Below are 21469 nucleotides of genomic sequence, written 5' to 3'. Positions count from 1 at the left end.
CAAAGATCAAAGTGAAAGCACTTAGAGTAAGGGAGGGAAGCAATACACACAAATCTGCAGCAATACGCATACACACAGCCAAGACTTGAGCTCAAATGAATCGCAACAAGTTCACCACTAGAACAGAGCTCAAATCACTAAGAAAGTCAATCAAGTGCGCGAAGATGGAGTGTGGAAGACTTAGAATGTTCAAAGTATGCTTGGGTGACTCCTCCATGCGCCTAGGGGTCCCTTTTATAGCCCCAAGGCAGCTAGGAGCCGTTGGAGGCATTCCTGGAAGGCAATTCTTGCCTTCTGTCGGGTGGCGCACCAGACAGTCTGGTGCACCACCGGACATCCACTGTTCATTGTCCATTGCGGATCTCCTTCCTAAAATGGCATAGCCGACCGTTGCAGAATTGTAGCCGTTGGCGCACCGGACACTGTCCGGTGCACACCGGACAGTCCGGTGCCCCCAGCCGACCGTTGGCTGGAGCCACGCGTCGCGCGCGGATTGCACGGCCGACCGTTGCGCTGGCGGCCGTTGGCTCACCGGACAGTCCAGTGCACCACCGGACAGTCCGGTGAATTATAGCCGTACGCCGCCGATGAATTCCCGAGAGTGGCCAGTTCGCCAGAGCCCGGCCTGGCGCACCGGACACTGTCCGGTGCACCACCGGACAGTCCGGTGCACCCAGACTGAGCAGCAGTTGGCTGTACATAGTGAGAGCACCTAGAGGGGGGGGTGAATAGGTGATCCTGAGAGATTTAAAAACTTAAGCCACAAAACTTGGTTAAATGTTAGCACAGTTAATGCCAAGTGGCTAGAGAGTAGATCTTGCACACTACGATAACCACAAAGAGTTCAACACAGAGAAGACACAGTGGTTTATCCCGTGGTTCGGCCAAGTACAAAACTTGCCTACTCCACGTTGTGGCGTCCCAATGGACGAGAGTTGCACTCAACTCCTCTCAAGTGATCCAATGATCAACTTGAATACCACAGTGTTATGCTCTTCTTTTCTTATCCCGTTCGCGAGGAATCTCCACAACTTGGAGCCTCTCGCCCTTACACTTTTGATGTTCACAAAGAATCACGGAGTAAGGGAGGGAAGCAACACACACAAATCCACAGCAAAATGCGCACACACACGGCCAAGAATCGAGCTCAAAAGACTATCTCAAAGTTCTCACTAGAACGGAGCTCGAATCACTTAGAATGACAAACGACCGCGCAAAGACTGAGTGTGGATGATCAAGAATGCTCTAAGGTTGCTTGGTGTCCTTCTCCATGTGCCTAGGGGTCCCTTTTATAGCCTCAAGGCCGCTAGGAGCCGTTGAGAGCAAATCTGGAAGGCCATTCTTGCCTTCTGTCATCGGGCGCACCGGACAGTCCGGTGCACACCGGACACTGTCCGGTGCCCGATTTCCTTCCTTAAATGGCGCAGCCGACCGTTGGCGGCCTTGGAGCCGTTGGCGCACCGGACATGTCCGGTGCACACCGGACAGTCCGGTGCCCCCTTCCGACCGTTGGCTCGGCCACGTGTCGCGCGCGGATTCCGCGGCCGACCGTTGGCCCGGCCGACCGTTGGCTCACCGGACAGTCCGGTGCACACCAGACAGTCCGGTGAATTTTAGTCGTACGCCATCGGCGAATTCTCGAGAGCGGCCACTTCGCTCGAGGCAACCTGGCGCACCGGACACTGTCCGGTGCACCACCGGACAGTCCGGTGCCCCAGACCGAAACAGCCTTTTGGCTGTACACAGCCAACTCTTCTCTTTTCTTCTTCTTTCTGTTTCTAATACTTAGACAAGTGTATTAGTACACAAAACCAATGTACTAAGACTTAGAAACATACCTTTGCTCTTGATTTGCACTTTGTTCATCCATGGGCATAGATTCACATTTAAGCACTTGTGTTGGCACTCAATCACCAAAATACTTAGAAATGGCCCCAAAGGCACATTTCCCTTTCAATCTCCCCCTTTTTGGTGATTTATGCCAACACAACATAAAGCAACTAGAACAAGTGCAAAATCACTTCAAATCAAACTCAAATTTATTTTGATTCAATTTTTGGCATATATGGATCATCCTTTGCCACCACTTGGTTTGTTTTTGCAAATCAAACTCAAATCTCTATCTCTAAGTCAAACACACATGTTGAAGCATAAAGAGAGTCATTCAAAAGAGATTGATCAAAGATTTCAAGAACTCCCCCTTTTTCCCATAATCAGCATTTCTCCCCACAAGGAGCCAACTTTTGATAAGAGAGACAATAAAAAAGTTTTGACAAAACAAAAGCTCTACTACTTTCAAAGTTTCTCAAGTGGTAGCTGATCCATTTATCGCTTTGGCCTTTATTTTCTCCCCCTTTGGCATCAAGCACCAAAACGGGATCAATCTTGGCCCTTTAACCCCATTGCCTCACCAAAATCTTCAATAAGAATACAAAGGCAATAAGAGTACATGAGATGAACTTGGAATAAGTTACCCTCTCATCGGAGTGCAGTGGAAGTCTTTCATGGTCCAAGTCCACCTTTTCCCTTTCAATTCTCCTTCGAGACTAAATCAAGCAAACTCAAGCATATGGTTAGTCTCAAAGGGTCAAGTTGTAACACATCTCCCCCTAAACATGTGCATCACTTTGCAACGGACTTGTGAGGTCCAGGGAGTGTTTGTACAACTTGAGCACCATAACTGAGCAACAAAATGCAGAATGAACATGATCAAGGGCATAAACACATGTATGCTACAATTCAATCCAAGTTCCGCGAATCTAAGACATTTAGCTCACTACGCAGCCTGCAAAAGGTCTTCTCATCTAGAGGCTTGGTAAAGATATCGGCTAGCTGGTTCTCAGTGCTAACATGAAACACTTCGATATCTCCCTTTTGCTGGTGGTCTCTCAAAAAGTGATGCCGGATGTCTATGTGCTTTGTGCGGCTGTGTTCAACAGGATTTTCCGCCATGCGGATAGGACTCTCATTATCACATAGGAGTGAGACTTTGCTCAAATTGTAGCCAAAGTCCCAGAGGGTTTGCCTCATCCAAAGTAGTTGCGCGCAACACTGTCCTGCGGCAACATACTCGGCTTCAGCGGTGGATAGGGCAACGGAGGTTTGTTTCTTAGAACTCCACGACACCAGGGACCTTCCTAAGAATTGGCACGTCCCTGATGTACTTTTCCTATCGACCTTACATCCAGCATAGTCGGAGTCTGAATATCCAATTAAGTCAAAGGTAGACCCCTTTGGATACCAGATCCCGAAGCAAGGCGTAGCGACTAAATATCTAAGAATTCGCTTCACCGCCACTAAGTGACACTCCTTAGGATCGGATTGAAATCTAGCACACATGCATACGCTAAGCATAATATCCGGTCTACTAGCACATAAATAAAGTAAAGACCCTATCATTGACCGGTATGCTTTTTGATCAACGGACTTACCTCCTTTGTTGAGGTCGGTGTGTCCGTCGGTTCCCATCGGAGTCTTTGCGGGCTTGGCGTCCTTCATCCCAAACCGCTTTAGCAGATCTTGCGTGTACTTTGTTTGGGAGATGAATGTGCCGTCCTTGAGTTGCTTCACTTGGAACCCAAGGAAGTAGTTCAACTCGCCCATCATCGACATCTCGAATTTCTGCGTCATCACCCTGCTAAACTCTTCACAAGACTTTTGGTTAGTAGAACCAAATATTATGTCATCGACATAAATTTGGCACACAAACAAATCACCATCACATGTCTTAGTAAAAAGAGTTGGATCGGCTTTCCCAACCTTGAAAGCATTAACAATTAGAAAGTCTCTAAGGCATTCATACCATGCTCTTGGGGCTTGCTTAAGTCCATAGAGCGCCTTAGAGAGCTTACACACGTGGTCGGGGTACCGTTCATCCTCGAAGCCAGGGGGTTGCTCCACGTACACCTCCTCCTTGATCGGCCCGTTGAGGAAAGCGCTCTTCACATCCATTTGGAACAACCTGAAGGAATGGTGAGCGGCATATGCTAGCAAGATACAAATGGACTCTAGCCTAGCCACAGGAGCAAAAGTCTCCTCAAAGTCCAAACCTGCGACTTGGGCATAACCTTTTGCCACAAGTCTAGCCTTGTTCCTTGTCACCACCCCGTGCTCGTCTTGTTTGTTGCGGAACACCCACTTGGTTCCCACAACATTTTGCTTGGGACGAGGCACCAGCGTCCAAACTTCATTTCTCTTGAAATTGTTGAGCTCCTCCTGCATGGCCAATACCCAGTCCGGATCTAGCAAGGCCTCCTCTACCCTGAAAGGCTCAATAGAAGAGACAAAAGAGTAATGCTCACAAAAATTAACTAATCGAGATCGAGTAGTTACTCCCTTGCTAATGTCACCCAAAATTTGGTCGACGGGATGATCCCTTTGAATCACCGCTCAAATTTGGGTTGGAGGTGCCGGTTGCGCTTCTTCCTCCATCACGTGATCATCTTGTGCTCCCCCTTGATCACACGCCTCCGTTTGATGAACCTGTTCATCGTCTTGAGTTAGGGGATGCACCATGGTTGAGGAAGAAGGTTGATCTTGCTCCTTTTGTTCCTTTGGCCGCACCTCTCCAATCGCCATGGTACGTATTGCAGCCGTTGGAACGTCTTCTTCATCTACATCATCAAGATCAACAACTTGCTCTCTTGGAGAGCCATTAGTCTCATCAAATACAACGTCGCTAGAGACTTCAACCAAACCCGATGATTTGTTGAAGACTCTATACACCTTTGTATTTGAGTCATAACCTAACAAAAACCCTTCTACAGCTTTGGGAGCAAACTTAGAATTTCTACCCTTCTTCACTAGAATGTAGCACTTGCTCCCAAATACACGAAAGTAAGATACATTGGGTTTGTTACCGGTTAGTAGCTCATACGAAGTCTTCTTGAGGAGGCGATGAAGGTACACCCTGTTGATGGCGTGGCAAGCCGTGTTCACGGCTTCCGACTAAAAGCACTCGGGGGTCTTGAACTCTCCAAGCATCGTCCTCGCCATATCGATTAGTGTCCTGTTCTTCCTCTCTACCACACCATTTTGCTGTGGTGTGTAGGGAGCGGAGAACTCGTGCTTGATCCCTTCCTCCTCAAGGAACTCCTCCACTTGAAGGTTCTTGAACTCGGACCCGTTGTCGCTCCTTATCTTCTTCACCTTGAGCTCAAACTCATTTTGGGCTCTCCTGAGGAAGCGCTTGAGGGTCCCTTGGGTTTCAGTTTTATCCTGCAAAAAGAATACCCAAGTGAAGCGGGAAAAATCATCAACAATAACTAGACCATACTTACTTCCTCCTATGCTTAGATAGGCGACGGGTCCGAAGAGGTCCATATGTAGTAGCTCCAGGGGTCTTGAAGTGGTCATCACATTCTTGCTGTGATGCGCTCCTCCCACTTGTTTACCTGCTTGACAAGCTGCACAAGGTCTATCTTTTTCGAAATGCACATTAGTCAAACCTATCACGTGCTCTCCCTTTAGAAGCTTGTGAAGGTTCTTCATCCCCACATGTGCTAAGCGGCGATGCCACAACCAGCCCATGCTAGTCTTAGCAATTAAGCATGCATCTAGACCGGCCTCTTCTTTTGCAAAATCAACTAAATAAAGTTTGCCGTCTAATACACCCTTAAATGCTAGTGAACCATCACACCTTCTAAAGACAGACACATCTACATTTGTAAATAGGCAGTTATATCCCATATTGCATAATTGACTAACAGATAGCAAATTATATCCAAGAGACTCTACTAAAAACACATTAGAAATAGAGTGCTCATTTGAGATTGCAATTTTACCTAACCCTTTTACCTTGCCTTGATTCCCATCACCGAATATTATTGAATCTTGGGAATCTTTATTCTTGACGTAGGAGGTGAACATCTTCTTCTCCCCCGTCATATGGTTTGTGCATCCGCTGTCGATAATCCAGCTTGAACCCCCGGATGCATAAACCTGCAAGGCAAATTTAGGCTTGGGTCTTAGGTACCCAACTCATGTTGGGTCCTGCAAGGTTAGCCACAATTGTCTTAGGGACCCAAATGCAAGTTTTATCTCCCTTGCATTTTGTCCCTAATTTCCTAGCAATTACCTTTCTATCCTTTCTACAAATTGCAAAGGAAGCATTCAAAGCATGATATATTGTGGAAGGTCCATTCATAACTTTTCTAGGAACATTAACAACATTTCTCCTAGGCATATTATGAACAACATTTCTCCTATCAACATTTCTATCATGCACATAGGAAGAACTAGAAGCAAACATGGCATGAGAAAAATCATCATAAGCATTATAACTCCTATAAGCATTTCTAGTTTGTCTCCTATCATGGTACATAAAAGCATGGTTCTTTTGCACACTACTAGCCATAGGGGCCTTCCCTTTCTCCTTGGCGGAGATGGGAGTCTTATGGCTTGTCAAGTTCTTGACTTCCCTCTTGAAGCCAAGCCCATCCTTAATTGAGGGGTGTCTACCAATTGTGTAGGCATCCCTTGCAAATTTTAGTTTATCAAAATCACTCTTGCTAGTCTTAAGTTGGGCATTAAGACTAGCTACTTCATCATTTAATTTAGAAATGCACTCTAGGTGTTCACTACAAGCATCAACATTAAAGTCTTTACACCTAGTGCAAATCACAACATGTTCTACACAAGATGTTAATTTACTAGATTTTTCTAGCTTAGCATTTAAATCATCATTTATGCTCTTTAAGCTAGAAATTGTCTCATGGCAAGAAGATAATTCACAAGAAAGCATTTCATTTCTCTTAACTTCTAAAGCATGAGATTTTTGTGCTTCTACAAATTTGTCATGCTCTTCATATAAAAGATCCTCTTGTTTTTCTAGTAATCTATTCTTGTCATTCAAGGTATCAATCAACTCATTAATCTTTTCAATTTTAGATCTATCTAATCCCTTGAATAAGCATGAGTAATCTATCTCATCATCATCACTAGACTCATCCTCACTAGAAGAAGCATAAGTAGGGTTTTGAGTACATACCTTCTTTTCCCTTGCCATAAGGCATGTGTGAAGCTCGTTGGGGAAGAGGGCCGATTTGTTGAAGGCGGTGGCGGCGAGTCCCTCATTGTCGGAGTCGGAAGAGGAGCAATCCGAATCCCACTCCTTGCCTAGATGCGCCTCGCCTTTTGCCTTCTTATAGTTCTTCTTCTTCTCCCTCTTGTTCCCTTGATCCTGATCGCTATCATTGTCGGGACAGTTAGCAATAAAATGACCAAGCTTACCGCATTTGAAGCATGAGCGCTTTCCCTTGGTCTTGGTCTTGCTTGGCTGTCCCTTGCGACCCTTTAGCGCCGTCTTGAATCTTTTGATGATGAGGGCCATCTCTTCATCATTAAGTCCGGCCGCCTCAATTTGCGCCACCTTGCTCGGTAGCATCTCGTTGCTCCTTGTCGCCTTGAGAGCAATGGGTTGAGGCTCATGAATAGGACCGTTCAACGCGTCGTCCACGTATCTCGCCTCCTTGATCATCATTCGCCCGCTTACGAATTTCCCTAGAACTTCTTCGGGCGACATCTTGGTGTACCTAGGATTTTCACGAATATTGTTCACCAAATGAGGATCAAGAACGGTAAAGGACCTTAGCATTAGGCGGACGATGTCGTGGTCCGTCCATCGCGTGCTTCCGTAGCTCCTTATTTTGTTGATAAGGGTCTTGAGCCGGTTGTATGTTTGAGTTGGCTCCTCGCCCCTTATCATTGCGAACCGTCCAAGCTCGCCCTCCACCAACTCCATCTTGGTGAGCAAGGTGACATCATTCCCATCATGAGATATCTTGAGGGTGTCCCAGATTTGCTTGGCATTGTCCAAGCCGCTCACCTTATGATACTCGTCCCTGCACAAAGAGGCTAGCAACACAGTAGTAGCTTGTGCATTTTTATGAATCTGTTCATTAATAAACATGGGACTATCCGTACTATCAAAGTGCATTCCACTCTCTACAATCTCCCATATGCTAGGATGGAGAGAGAACAAGTGACTACGCATTTTGTGACTCCAAAATCCGTAGTCCTCTCCATCAAAATGAGGAGGTTTACCAAGTGGAATAGATAATAAATGAGCATTAGTACTTTGAGGAATACGAGAATAATCAAAAGAAAAGTTCGAATTAACCGTCTTTCTTTTGTTGTGGTCGTCGTCGTCCTTTTGGGAGGAGGAAGATTCGTCGCTAGAGTAGTAGACAATTTCCTTGATGCGCCTTGTCTTCTTCTTCCTCCCGTCTTTTCTTTTGTGGCCCGAGCCTGAGTCGGTGGGCTTGTCATCATTTGGCTCGTTGACGAAGGACTCCTTCTCCTTGTCGTTGATCACCATCCCCTTGCCCTTAGGATCCATCTCTTCGGGCGGTTAGTCCCTTTCTTGAAGAGAACGGCTTTGATACCAATTGAGAGCACCTAGAGGGGGGGGGTGAATAGGTGATCCTGAGAGATTTAAAAACTTAAGCCACAAAACTTGGTTAAATGTTAGCACAGTTAATGCCAAGTGGCTAGAGAGTAGATCTTGCACACTACGATAACCACAAAGAGTTCAACACAGAGAAGACACAGTGGTTTATCCCGTGGTTCGGCCAAGTACAAAACTTGCCTACTCCACGTTGTGGCGTCCCAACGGACGAGAGTTGCACTCAGCTCCTCTCAAGTGATCCAATGATCAACTTGAATACCACAGTATTATGCTCTTCTTTTCTTATCCCGTTCGCGAGGAATCTCCACAACTTGGAGCCTCTCGCCCTTACACTTTTGATGTTCACAAAGAATCACGGAGTAAGGGAGGGAAGCAACACACACAAATCCACAGCAAAATGCGCACACACACGACCAAGAATCGAGCTCAAAAGACTATCTCAAAGTTCTCACTAGAACGGAGCTCGAATCACTTAGAATGACAAACGACTGCGCAAAGACTGAGTGTGGATGATCAAGAATGCTCTAAGGTTGCTTGGTGTCCTTCTCCATGTGCCTAGGGGTCCCTTTTATAGCCTCAAGGCAGCTAGGAGCCGTTGAGAGCAAATCTGGAAGGCCATTCTTGCCTTCTGTCATCGGGCGCACCGGACAGTCCGGTGCACACCGGACACTGTCCGGTGCCCGATTTCCTTCCTTAAATGGCGCAGCCGACCGTTGGCGGCCTTGGAGCCGTTGGCGCACCGGACATGTCCGGTGCACACCGGACAGTCCGGTGCCCCCTTCCGACCGTTGGCTCGGCCACGTGTCGCGCGCGGATTCCGCGGCCGACCGTTGGCCCGGCCGACCGTTGGCTCACCGGACAGTCCGGTGCACACCGGACAGTCCGGTGAATTTTAGCCGTACGCCATCGGCGAATTCCCGAGAGCGGCCACTTCGCTCGAGGCAACCTGGCGCACCGGACACTGTCCGGTGCACCACCGGACAGTCCGGTGCCCCAGACCGAAACAGCCTTTTGGCTATACACAGCCAACTCTTCTCTTTTCTTCTTCTTTCTGTTTCTAATACTTAGACAAGTATATTAGTACACAAAACCAATGTACTAAGACTTAGAAACATACCTTTGCTCTTGATTTGCACTTTGTTCATCCATGGGCATAGATTCACATTTAAGCACTTGTGTTGGCACTCAATCACCAAAATACTTAGAAATGGCCCCAAAGGCACATTTCCCTTTCACATAGCCAACTCTTTTCCAATCCTTTTCTTTTCCTGATTCTAGCACTTATACAAATATATTAGTACATAAAAACCAATGTACTAAGTCTAGAACCATACCTTCTTGTCGATTTGCACTTCATCCATCATTTGGCATATAATCACTCACTCAATATGTGTTGGGCACTTAATCACCAAAATATACTAGAAATGGCTCAAGGGCACATTTCCCTTTCACTCACCCTTTCTTCCACTGTTACCAAAAGGCCCACACACTCCAAATCCTTCTCCCTAACTGAATTCGGTTACGGCGAACCGACCCGCGAGCTAGGATCGACATGGTTCTAGGGCAGGTTGTTGCCTCCGACATGCAAATATAAACCCCTCATGCACTACGCCATCTCGCATATCCTGTGACCATCGCATCAATCCAACAAAGAGTCGTCATACTGTGCTCGTCGTCGAGAGAAACCGAGAGAGGGGAGAGAAAAACATAGCGTAAGCCGCCGTTTATCCCCGCCTCTGTTGCCGGTCCGGCCTTGGAAACCAATTCAAGAGGGAGTGCGAGACCCCAGGAAGATGTGCGGTAGGACTCGTGCACGCAAGAGTGGCCAGAACGTCAACGATTTATCGACGGAGTAGGGACTCCATTGTAGTGACGTTGCGCGAACCGGGCGTGGGACCACACGATCGAAGGTAAAGACCTCCCCCCTTGCTTCACCTTGTTCCCCACATCGAGTAGAGCCTAACAGACTTCGTAACCGATCACTAGGGACCATAAGCGTCGCGCTCCGATGACGTTTCGCCGTGGGGATGGCGACACTGCCACGACTGGGTGTTTGGGTAAGGCAAAGAGAACACTGGTCATTATCTGTTGATTAACACTCACAATTTGATCACTAGGATACCAGTTTGTAGAGGTATCTGGACCGTCGATCTCGGATCGAGTGGGTCCGAGTTGATTTAGTTTCTTTAAAACTTTGTCGTCGATCCTCGATCTAACGACTATAATTTTGTATCTCTTCGTTGAACGCTGGATCTAATCTGATCCGCTGATTTTAGATTGTGCGGCTCTGGTTAAGGGATACCCCTTCGCCGAGGAAGTTTTGCATGAGTCATCAATGTTTTTAAAATAAACCCACAGTCCGAACTTAGTTAAAAGAATTTTAATTTGGGTCCTTAATTCTTGCAGATTTAACCCTATAGTTTAGAAATATAGTATCGTCGTCCTTTTTTAGATAAAATAAAGGAAATAAACCGGATTAATTATAGAAAAGCCTTTGGAAAATACTTTTAGGTCTAAATATAATATGAAAATGCCTAAAAACTTGTAAAATCCACATGTTCTTCGTTTTAACTCCGATTTTAGTGGTTATCGAACCTATGGTTTCGTCTCGACGCATATAATATTATTATATAGTTTGTTCTCATGTCTGGCGTGATGTTAATTTTTTGTTTTTAAATGTATGTTTGTATTGCTGCAATTAGACGAGCAAGTGAACAAGGAGCCCGAAGCCCAGCAGTTTGAGGGATCTGAGCAGGAGCTTGCAGAAGGCAAGTTGTGTCCTTGATCACATTCTTTGACCCAATAATATTAACTTTTACGTTCTCACCCTGCTTGCACTGATAGGTTAAATTGATGTGACCTAATAGATTACCTAATTTTGTTTACCCTACACCTTATAAATGAATTATTGGGTAGTCTTGCTATTGCTCGACCTGGTTTTGTGATTAATGCTTCATATGAATTATGACCATGCCTTCTTATTATGGTTGGATTTATTATTATGCATGATAAGTTTGCTGTGTTTAAATGGAACATGGAGCGCTAACCCGAGACAACAGTGCTACCACAAGGATGGAATGAGATGTCTTTGGCCAATTAATTAAAAAAGCTAGTGTGAGAGAATACTTACCCGAAAGGGCAAGTAAGGAAGGAGTTGTCGCAAGTATAGGAAGGTTCTCGAGTCGATCTGTCTGTGATAGCTTTTCGTACGATGGATTCCTATACTCCCTCTGCTTGAAACCGTAGCGGATTTTCTCATGCTAGTGAAACTTTGTAAAGTTCTCGTAGTGGATCCTAACCATTCACATTGGAAGTGTCTAAGGGCCTTTCATACCTAGGCTAGAAGGAAAACACGGCTTGTGGTAAAGGGTGCAACCTATGTAGAGTGTAAAACTGGTAGTCGTGCTCACGGTCATGAGCAGCTCAGACCTTTCGCATGATTAAATGATGAAACTAAACTTAACCTGTCATGCATTGCATTGTAGTAAATATTATTTATGATCTCATTTAATTGGGATGATATTTACTTATATTCTTAGTAATTGTTAATAAAATCTTGACCAACAAAATTAAAAGCAATGTTCAGTCTTAACTACATTCTTGGTAAGCCTTACACTACATTTTTTCTCTACACTTGTCGAGTGATGATCGTATGAGAACTTACCCTTGCTATAATCACACCAGGTTAAGAGCAGGTACCGCGGGAGGAGAACTATTACGACGAGTTCGATGAGATCTAGGTATCGTCTCCCAATCAATCGTGCCCGTGGAGATAGTTATCTTAGTTCGGATTTATTTATTTCTAGTTATTTTGTAAGACATGCTCGTTATGTAATAAAGATTATGACATTGGTTCCTATACACTGAGTTATCGTATCTTGATGCACATATGAGATGCATATGGATTCGTCCTTAAATCCGAGTGTGACAATATTATACTTTAGATTTTTGTACGCACTCCGTCCTAATCAGTATTTGTTTTAGCTCTTGATTTTATGTCTATATTTAATTAGATGATGACGATGAATATAGACACATATATAAAACTTATGTATCAATCAAGTACTATAAGGATCTACTAAAACCCTAAAATGGATTCTATTTTGATACGAAGGGAAGGGAGTATATTGATTATATTTTTAAATGTATTATATATATTTTAATTTTGTTTAATCTATCGTCTAAAATATAAAAATAGATTGAAGAGATAAGAGGGAGTATATATTTAGGTAGACGAGGATTTACATGAGGTCGTTGCACACACCGCTCAGGTTGAGAGATCCTCAGGTTGATGCGACGGGAAGATTGGCGGGCGGACACGGACCCAACCCCACGTCCCCACCCAACGCATCGTCCTCGCGAACAAAACCGACGCGCCCACCCCGTCCCGGCTCCGGCTGTGTGGCTCACCTTCCACTTTCCCCCACCTCCACCATCGTGCCTCAGCATCAGCACTCGAATGCCACGAGACTGACCTCTCCCTCGTCGCCGCAGCCGCGATGCCCGCACCGACCGCCGAGCCGGCGCTCCCGGCGGCCTTCCTCTGCGTCCCGTCCCCGCTCCTCTCCACGCCGCTCCCCGGCGCTGCACTCTCCGCCTCCCCCGCGCCCTCCTCCCACCATGCCTCCTTCCTCCCGCGCCCGCGCGGCGGGCCCCGAGCGCTCTCCGTCGCCATCTCCGTCCCGGGCCCCACTTTCTCCGTGGCGTCGCGGCTCCATCAGATGTGGGGCGAGTTCGCGCGGTTCGTGCGGCTGCACGGGAACCAAATAGCGCCGCTCGGGTTCGCGTCCATGGGCCTGGGTTTCGGCGGCGGTGGCGGGGATAACGTCGGCGGTGGGGGAGGAGGGGGTGGAGGGGATGTGGATGGGGTAGGCGAGGTAGAGGAGGCCGCGGCGCGGGCCGAGGCGCCAAAGAAGGTGCTGATCCTCATGAGCGACACGGGCGGCGGTCACCGCGCGTCTGCCGAGGCCATCAAGGCTGCCTTCACCCAGGAGTTCGGCGACGACTACCAGGTGCGGTTTTGCTGCTCTCTTCTCGCCTGGGATTTACACGCACCTGTAGAAGTCGCATTCTAGTCCGTGTAGCTTGTACACTCTTAGTACTGTCTAACTTGAATTTTTGCATCGCAAGGCCTTTAAGACATTTCACACCATAACCTGTACGAACTTGGTTGGTGCAATTATCATTAATTTGATTTTTTGCTGTTGCATGTTCAGCATTGAATAAGGTCGTCCTATCCTACCCTACTTGGGTTGATGTGTTCACAACAGCTAATTATGGGGAAAATCTTTTGCTATGATATTGTCTGTCCTTGCAACCACTACTTTCTTTTGATGCTTTAGCATAATGCTGTACTGATGCAGACCCTTTTATTGGAGAAGAAGGACGCCCATTTGTTTGCTTATGGTGGTGCTCATTGTTATTGCCTAGTGCCCTAGTGACTTGTCAATGTTGGAATGGTTAAATAGTCAGTAATGAAATGACACATGATGGTTTAGTTTATTTTTATTATTCGTTGCTGTATATAGTAGAATAGAGAGTTTTGGTAGTTGCTACTTCTCCATTTACGGTGCAAGTATCATCTGCATAGGTTTAGTTCTTAAATATACAATGAACCAGTGATTGATCTTCCACTTACAGGTATTTGTCACTGATCTGTGGACTGACCACACTCCATGGCCATTCAATCAACTGCCTAGGAGCTATAGTTTTTTGGTGAAACATGGACCCTTGTGGAAGATGACATACTATGGTACTGCACCGCGTGTAGTCCATCAGCCTCATTTTGCTGCAACATCCACATTCATAGCAAGGTTACTGGCTATATCACAAAATTTCTATTTTACATTATGGAAGGGTCTCCATAGTTTTCTTGCCACCTTCATAAATTGTTAGGCCTGTACATTTGTAATGCAGAATAAGGTACAATGTTTTTGATACAGTTTTTCTTACCTCAGTCTTTGACAACAACATGATGACATGATATCATTGTACAGCTGATAGCACTGCGCAACCACTGCGTGATATAGAAATTTTGTTGTTATTGTTTTTCATACTTCCTATCCTTATTTTTCTTTTATCTGAGTAAGGCTTTCACCCCTATTTCCTGCCACATTTGTTGAGTAAAAAACAAATCATTATTCATTTGCCTGCAGTGTTTAACCTGTAATTGCCCATCATGAACTAAATCTGTACTGATTGAAGAACAAAGTTATAACCACGAAGAACAACAATGAATAACTTTGGTTTGGTGTTCCAGAGTCCAGACTATATTTCTATCCTAGGGCTTTAATCCTATGACTGCTTGCAATGGTGTGTGTAGGAAGTAGACAATGATTTCCTTACAAATTGTGCTGTTCTGTAGTTAGCTTTTTCTCTTATCTTCTCTCTCTCTCTCTCTCTCTTCCTCACTTAAATTGCTACTTCTTTGTGCAGAGAAGTGGCAAAAGGTCTAATGAAGTACCAACCAGATGTAATTATCAGTGTACACCCTTTAATGCAACATGTCCCCCTCCGAATTCTAAGATCGAAAGGTCTCTTGGATAAGATCCCATTCGCAACTGTTATCACGGATCTCAGCACTTGTCACCCAACATGGTATGCTGGCCTCAGTGTTCTACATAAGTCAAATACTTCTTTTGTAGTTTCTTATCAAAATGCGATACATACAGTCTTACAATGAAATAGTTATTCTATTGTTGCCCCTTAGGTTCCATAAGCTTGTCACTAGATGTTACTGTCCATCAACTGAGGTGGAAAAGAGAGCACTGAAAGCTGGACTGAAGCCCGCACAGATTAAAGTCTATGGCCTCCCTGTCCGGCCCTCTTTTGTCAAACCTGTTCGACCGAAGGTACAAAATTTCTTCAGCTAATTGCAGTATAGCGTTGTCATACTGATTTTTATGGATCTTTTCTATCTTTCAGAACTTACCGACTGTAGTACCTATTGTTGTCCTTTTTAATAGGATGAGCTGCGAAGAGAGTTAGGCATGGATGAAGATCTGCCTGCTGTTCTATTAATGGGTGGGGGTGAAGGGATGGGTCCTATTGAGGCCACTGCTAAAGCACTTGGTGATTCTCTGTATGATGAAAACCTAGGGGAACCCACTGGTCAAATACTTGTAATTTGTGGGCGTAATAAGAAGCTGGTCAATCGATTGCAATCCATAAATTGGAAAGTTCCAGTTCAGGTACTTGTACTTCTCTTCCCTGCAAGCTGATTTGTAATATCCAATAAGTTTAACATTACAATTACAACTGCCTTACCAGTTTCTTGATGTTGCTTTTTCCCCAACAAAAGAATTATTCTTCAACCCTTTCAACTGCATAGACAGCTTAAATGAACATAAACCAAGGTACATTGTTTGTTGGCTAGTAGCAGTTGTGTATTTTTGAACTTCAAATACATGAGACTAAATACTGCTGCAGCAACATCGTATGGATATATTAAAAAAACAAGTCTAATTAAAAATGCCTCTTATATTTCACACCACTTGCACATTCAGATTTCTTCATAAATCCTTGTTTTCTATTTCAAATATTAGGTGAAAGGCTTTGTTACAAAGATGGAAGAATGTATGGGTGCTTGTGATTGTATCATTACAAAGGTATGCTTTACATTACCCTCTCATTTTCAAATCAAGCAGCTTGTTTTCGAATACGCGATAAATGTACATAATTTGTGGTGATGTTGTGATACACAATTTCTGTTGAATTTCAGGCAGGACCTGGTACAATTGCAGAGGCAATGATCCGTGGCTTACCAATTATTCTAAATGATTATATTGCTGGACAGGTATTTTTATTTAGCAACTCATCGTAGATATTGTTTTACTCCAATATTAGTTCTCATGGTGCTGCATTTTGCTTTCCTCAAATATGAGCTGTCTGAAGAACATTGAAATTACCCCTGGATTATTGACTCATTGACCATTTCGAAGCAGTTAGTACTTAGTAAAAGCCAAACAAATAGAAGATTGTTGTACTGTAATAGATTTCCATTACCATCAGCTCAAGCTTAGGTCCAAATCATGGTAGGATTGTTTGGATGTTTACTTATCCAAAATTTACTTGTACATGTAAAATTAGCATATCTTGACTTCATCTTTGTGGTTCACTCAGTATAACGTATACAAAATGTATAAACAAATATTAATTGCACTGGTACCCATACCTTGTGACTGAGCCTGTTCACTCACGCTTTTAGCTGGTTTTGTTAATGAAAGCAAAATAAACCATGAGGTGCCCATTTTGATAGTAAGCTGGATGCGGTGATGCCGATAACAACAGCCACCCATCGAACCCGACGAAGATGATTGGCGCTGCCAACGCTGCCCATATGCCACCTCCACGTAGTTTGACCCCTCTTACGCTGTCACCCTCTTCCTTCTCTGTCTCCCTGCCCTGTCTTCCTCATGGTCAAGCAGACTGCCGCAATTTGGAAGATCAACAAAAGACTGCCAGGCACAAGCGGTCCTAGAAAGAGCACCATGGATGGTTCGAGGATTTCTTCCACTTCTGAAATTTTGTCTGATCTTACCCCATCCCTTACCCTATTTTGTGATTGAACCACTTATGGAGCGAGAGTTCTGGGCGACCAGCATGAGAGACTGGCTGCTGCTGCAACTGCCACAGTTGAAGTACAGGCCACAGCTTGATTCAAAAGGGCTTGGCCGCTTGGTCCACTCAGCACGTGCTTGAGGAGATACTGCTGGTGGGGTTCTCAGCGGCATCGATTTTGTACTATTTTCGCGAGAAAAGTGTGGTGAGGGTGGCCCCTGCCAGAGATGGGCCATGGCAAATTGCCCCCAACTGCACGGTAACTCATGCAATCAGCTACAGATGTAGCTTCTGTGGCACTGGTTGGTGATGATCTCCACAGCTTGGCTCTGCTAGACAGGTAATCTCGTCCAAAAAATCTCAAAAAAAAAACTGAGTTGGAAGCTATGCATCCTTTCGCCACGTTTGAACCGAGCACTTACGGATGCGGCGGGGCTTCCTATAGACTCAACTGGATTCTGACCTGGTTCACAACCTGTTCCTTGGTCGATAGCGCTGTCCGCAAGTGCATACGGGTCAGGAACTCAGGGGAAGGTATTTTTTGGCAACTGAGTGTAGGGGCTCTTCTATTCCATTATTAGCTCTCATGCTGCCGCATCTCACTCTCCTCAAATATGAGCTGTCTGTGGAACATTGAAATTGTCCCCTGGATCATTGAGACATTGACTCATTTGACCATTTCAATGTTAAATGTTTAGGAGAAAGAGTCTGTAAAAATCACAAAAATAGAAGATTGATGTACTGTCATATATTCATATTACCATACACCATGAGCTCAAGCTTAACTCCAAATCATGGCTACGCTTGTTTAGATATGCACATCTCCAAAATTTACTTGCCCATGTAAGATTATGATTTCTTGATTTCATCCTTGTGGTTATACTAAAACCTTATAACTAGGCCTCTTCACTCACGCTTTCAGCCAGTTTTGCTACTGAAACCAAAACAGTCCGTCAGATGCCAGTTTGACTGTAGACTGGCTGTGGTGACGCCGCTAACAACATCCACCTACTGAACCCGACAATGATGATTGGTGCTGCCAACGCTGTCCGTACTCCCCCTCCACAGTTTGACCCCTTGTACACTTTCGCCCTTTTCTCTGTCTCGCTGTCTTCCTCATGACCAAGCAGACTGCCGCAATTTGGAAGGTCAACAGAAGGCCAGAGGCGCAAGCGGTCCTAGGAGTGCTACAGATGGTTCTAGGATTTTTTCCACTTCCGCAATTTGTCCTCTGATCTTACCAAATCCCTTAAGTTAATTTGTGATTGAACTGTTCATGGAGCAAAAATTCAGGACGATCAGTACGAGAGCCTCTGCTGCTGCAACTGCCACTGCCACGGTGGAAGAAGCACATGCCACAGTTCAACACAGAAGTGCCTGTTTGACTCAAGCGCGTGCTTGTGAAGATACTGCCGGTGTGGGTTCTCAGTGGCATTGATTTCGTACAGTTACCAGCAAGAATAGTGTGTTGAAGGTGGCCCCTGTTGTAGGCGGAGCCATGGCAAGTTGCCCCAGCTGCACCATTACTCGTGCTACCCGTAGGCCATAGCTGTTGCTGATGATCTTCACAATTTGGCTCTGTTAGATGGGCAGGCTGGTCCAAATAGCAGTCTAGCTAACCCGTATGGAAACTGTAGAGTGGGTTTTGACAGGCTGGTTTCACGGGTTGGATTGGTTGGTTGCCACCAAACCATGAACAGGGCTGCTTGTACAGGGGTTAGCTTGTCCAAACCCGGATCTCTAGCTCAACCTGTATGAAAACTGTTAGAGCCAGTAGGCTGGTTTCACGGTTGGGTTGGTTGGCACCAAACCATGAACATGGCTATATTTAGGATGGCACTTCAAGGAACCAGCAAAATAGTCACTGTTCAGTTGAGAACCAGTCAAATTGACTAAGTTGGTTTGCTTCGGCAGGGCTAATTCAGGGTCTAAATAACACTATCTAGTCTTATTTTTAGGTTAAATATAAATGTGTTTTACTTCTTACACATGACCCAAGTTGCCAAGCATCAAATTCTAAACCCTGAAATTCAAAGTTTCTCAAATGGAAGAATACCTGTGTTTGAAATTTTGTAGTTGTAATTCTTTCTTTTTTTTACCATGAAAACAACTTTCTAAACCCTTCAACATGGCACTGATATTGGAATGTATCAAAGGCCATTTTTTTTATTGCTGGTTCGATGAGATGCATTCTCATGCCAAGAGGCAAAATCGTCTAGCAACTTTGAACATTGTTAAACTTTAGAAGGCCTATATACTATTAGGCCCATATAACAAATATCATCGGCATTAAAACTAACGTGTCTACATGAGTTTCAATTTTATGCTAAGCATGATATACATTTCGTTCTAAAATGGTCTCGTAACTGAAACAGGAAGCTGGCAATGTCCCCTACGTTGTTGAAAACGGATGTGGGAAGTTCTCGAAATCTCCAAAACAAATTGCGAAGATAGTTGCCGACTGGTTTGGCCCAAGGTCAGACGAATTCAGGGTAATGTCCCAGAATGCCCTCAAGCTAGCACGACCTGATGCTGTGTTCAAAATCGTCCACGATCTGCACGAGCTCGTCAGGGAAAAATGTTTTGTGCCCCAATATGCATGTGCAACATAAAAGGCCGTATCCTCTATTTTGTGTTTGCTTAATTTTTTTAACCCCATGCGGCACTAGCTATAGCTGATTGTGAGGATTGCGAATATTGATTGATTTGAAACGTTTCCGTAAGAGAAATGAAAAATGTATTGAATGCTCTAGTTTAATTTTCCGAAATACTTTTTCAGGCTAGTACTGTTGTGGGTGCTGCATGCAGATTGGGTTACGAACCCAACCCGATGAAATTTTCAATGGATTACTTGGACGACATGGATTTTCTTGGGACATGTAGGTAACCGGTTCATTTTGAACGCATAAGCATAAATAATGTGAAGCGAGGTTGAGTCTAATTAGACCTGATTATGGGCTGCTCGACCCGCTCAAAAAAAAAAAACTCGACGGGTAGATATGGACCATTGTTTTTGACCTGTAACAATCCATGGTTAGATACAGACCATGATTTTTAATCGAAAACTTAACCCAATCCAAAAAAATCTGACCTAAAGCCAAAAAAACTTGATCGACACACCTAATATGGATGCACGGGTCAATCTGACTCGACACTAGGCATGAGTCGGATACGGGCCATGTTAAATGACTTACAACCCGATCTTGACCCGATCTGATGTTTGAACAGGTCTAACTCTAATCCTGGAAAGTTGAAAGGAGCTGGTAGGATCTGGTCAAAGTCAAACAGGCTGGTAGGATCTGGTCAAAGTCAAACATGCGAGCACAGCTCTTAAGGCTATCTCCAACAGATCCTCAATCTCATCACCTATCTCATCTTCTATTTCAAACTTCATTATACAAACAGTGTAAAAAATAGTGTCATCTATAATTATGTGTTCTTTATTTTGCACTATCCTGCTAGAGATAGTCTAAGAGCACTCTCACAATCTGAAAAGATAAAATGTTTTTATAGCATTAAATGGCCATGCCACATAATTTTTAAAAATGAGGTGACACACTTGTCAATAAAGAGAGAGAAAAATACAAGAAATTGTTTCTTAGGTTATTCTCAGTCTAAAGTATCATATTTTATTATTCAAAGATGCTACATAAGATGAAAAATACTCCCTCCATCCTAAATTAAAATTCGTTTTAGATAATTAGTAGATTCATATAATACTTGATGTATGTGGTTTATATATGTGTCTACGTTAATCACCATCTTTTTTAATATAGACATTAAGATCAAGTGCTAAAAGGATAGTATTTTGGTACAGAGGGAGTATGAAACTGTTACAAAATACACCATTCACAATATATTTAATTGGTATGATGTTGTAACCTACATATTATTTTTTTGTTGTAACCTACACATTATTTTTAATTGGTGTAATGAGCCTACACATTTTTTTTGGTTATAACCTAAGATATCGTGTTAAAACAGTATCTTAAGTACACAACTTTTCTCTCTCCTATTAATACTTGCCACATTAGCAATAAATCATATATGATATTTCATTAATGAGTATGATACTAGGGATAGCCTTAAGGCATGTATAACCTAGAGACCATATAACGATTTTCAAAATACAAGAGGCACCTAAAAGACTATGATACAACTTTAAGCCTCTAAATTATAAATACAATTAAGAGACAATAAGTATATAAAGTCATGAAGAGACAAACTCTTCACAAAGAACTCATCCCTTATTTTTTTCATTTAACCTTTTAAAGACCCTTAAAATGCCTTAATTAGGCTTTGTTTATTTTGGATTATAATTTGTCCAAATTATATAATCCAGCGGGTAAACAAACATCTAGATTATAGATCCGGATTATATAATCTAAAGCCTAGATTATAATAATCTCATAATCTCCTCAAGAGTAGCTTATTTGAGATTATTTTTGACAAAATACCAATTATCTCTGATTATATTTATAAAATTACAGCGTCTGCCATTTT

The 21469-nt window shown here is 44.0% G+C and overlaps 1 protein-coding gene across 1 annotated transcript; it reads left to right on the top strand.

The window, feature by feature from the left end:
* The first annotated feature begins 12683 nt into the window (after nt 1-12683).
* Nucleotides 12684-19748, top strand: LOC100274282 (opaque endosperm 5). Its single transcript, NM_001148646.1, has 8 exons — nt 12684-13419; nt 14048-14220; nt 14843-15004; nt 15117-15258; nt 15373-15597; nt 15952-16014; nt 16128-16202; nt 19342-19748. The coding sequence occupies exons 1-8, from the start codon at nt 12907-12909 to the stop codon at nt 19576-19578; spliced, it is 1590 nt and encodes a 529-aa protein (NP_001142118.1). The 5' UTR covers nt 12684-12906; the 3' UTR covers nt 19579-19748.
* Nucleotides 19749-21469: the final 1721 nt, after the last annotated feature.

This window comes from Zea mays, chromosome 7, assembly GCF_902167145.1.
Source record: "Zea mays cultivar B73 chromosome 7, Zm-B73-REFERENCE-NAM-5.0, whole genome shotgun sequence".
Lineage (NCBI taxonomy): Eukaryota > Viridiplantae > Streptophyta > Magnoliopsida > Poales > Poaceae > Zea > Zea mays.
This window is presented reverse-complemented; position numbering and strand designations above follow the sequence as displayed.

Excerpts from the sequence above, each read along its gene's own strand:
- LOC100274282 (NM_001148646.1), top strand. The coding sequence starts at position 12,907 with ATGCCCGCACCGACCGCCGAGCCGGCGCTCCCGGCGGCCTTCCTCTGC. Across the intron at positions 14,221-14,842 it reads ACATCCACATTCATAGCAAG|AGAAGTGGCAAAAGGTCTAA; the intron begins GTTACTGGCTAT and ends TTCTTTGTGCAG. Across the intron at positions 15,598-15,951 it reads ATTGGAAAGTTCCAGTTCAG|GTGAAAGGCTTTGTTACAAA; the intron begins GTACTTGTACTT and ends TTCAAATATTAG.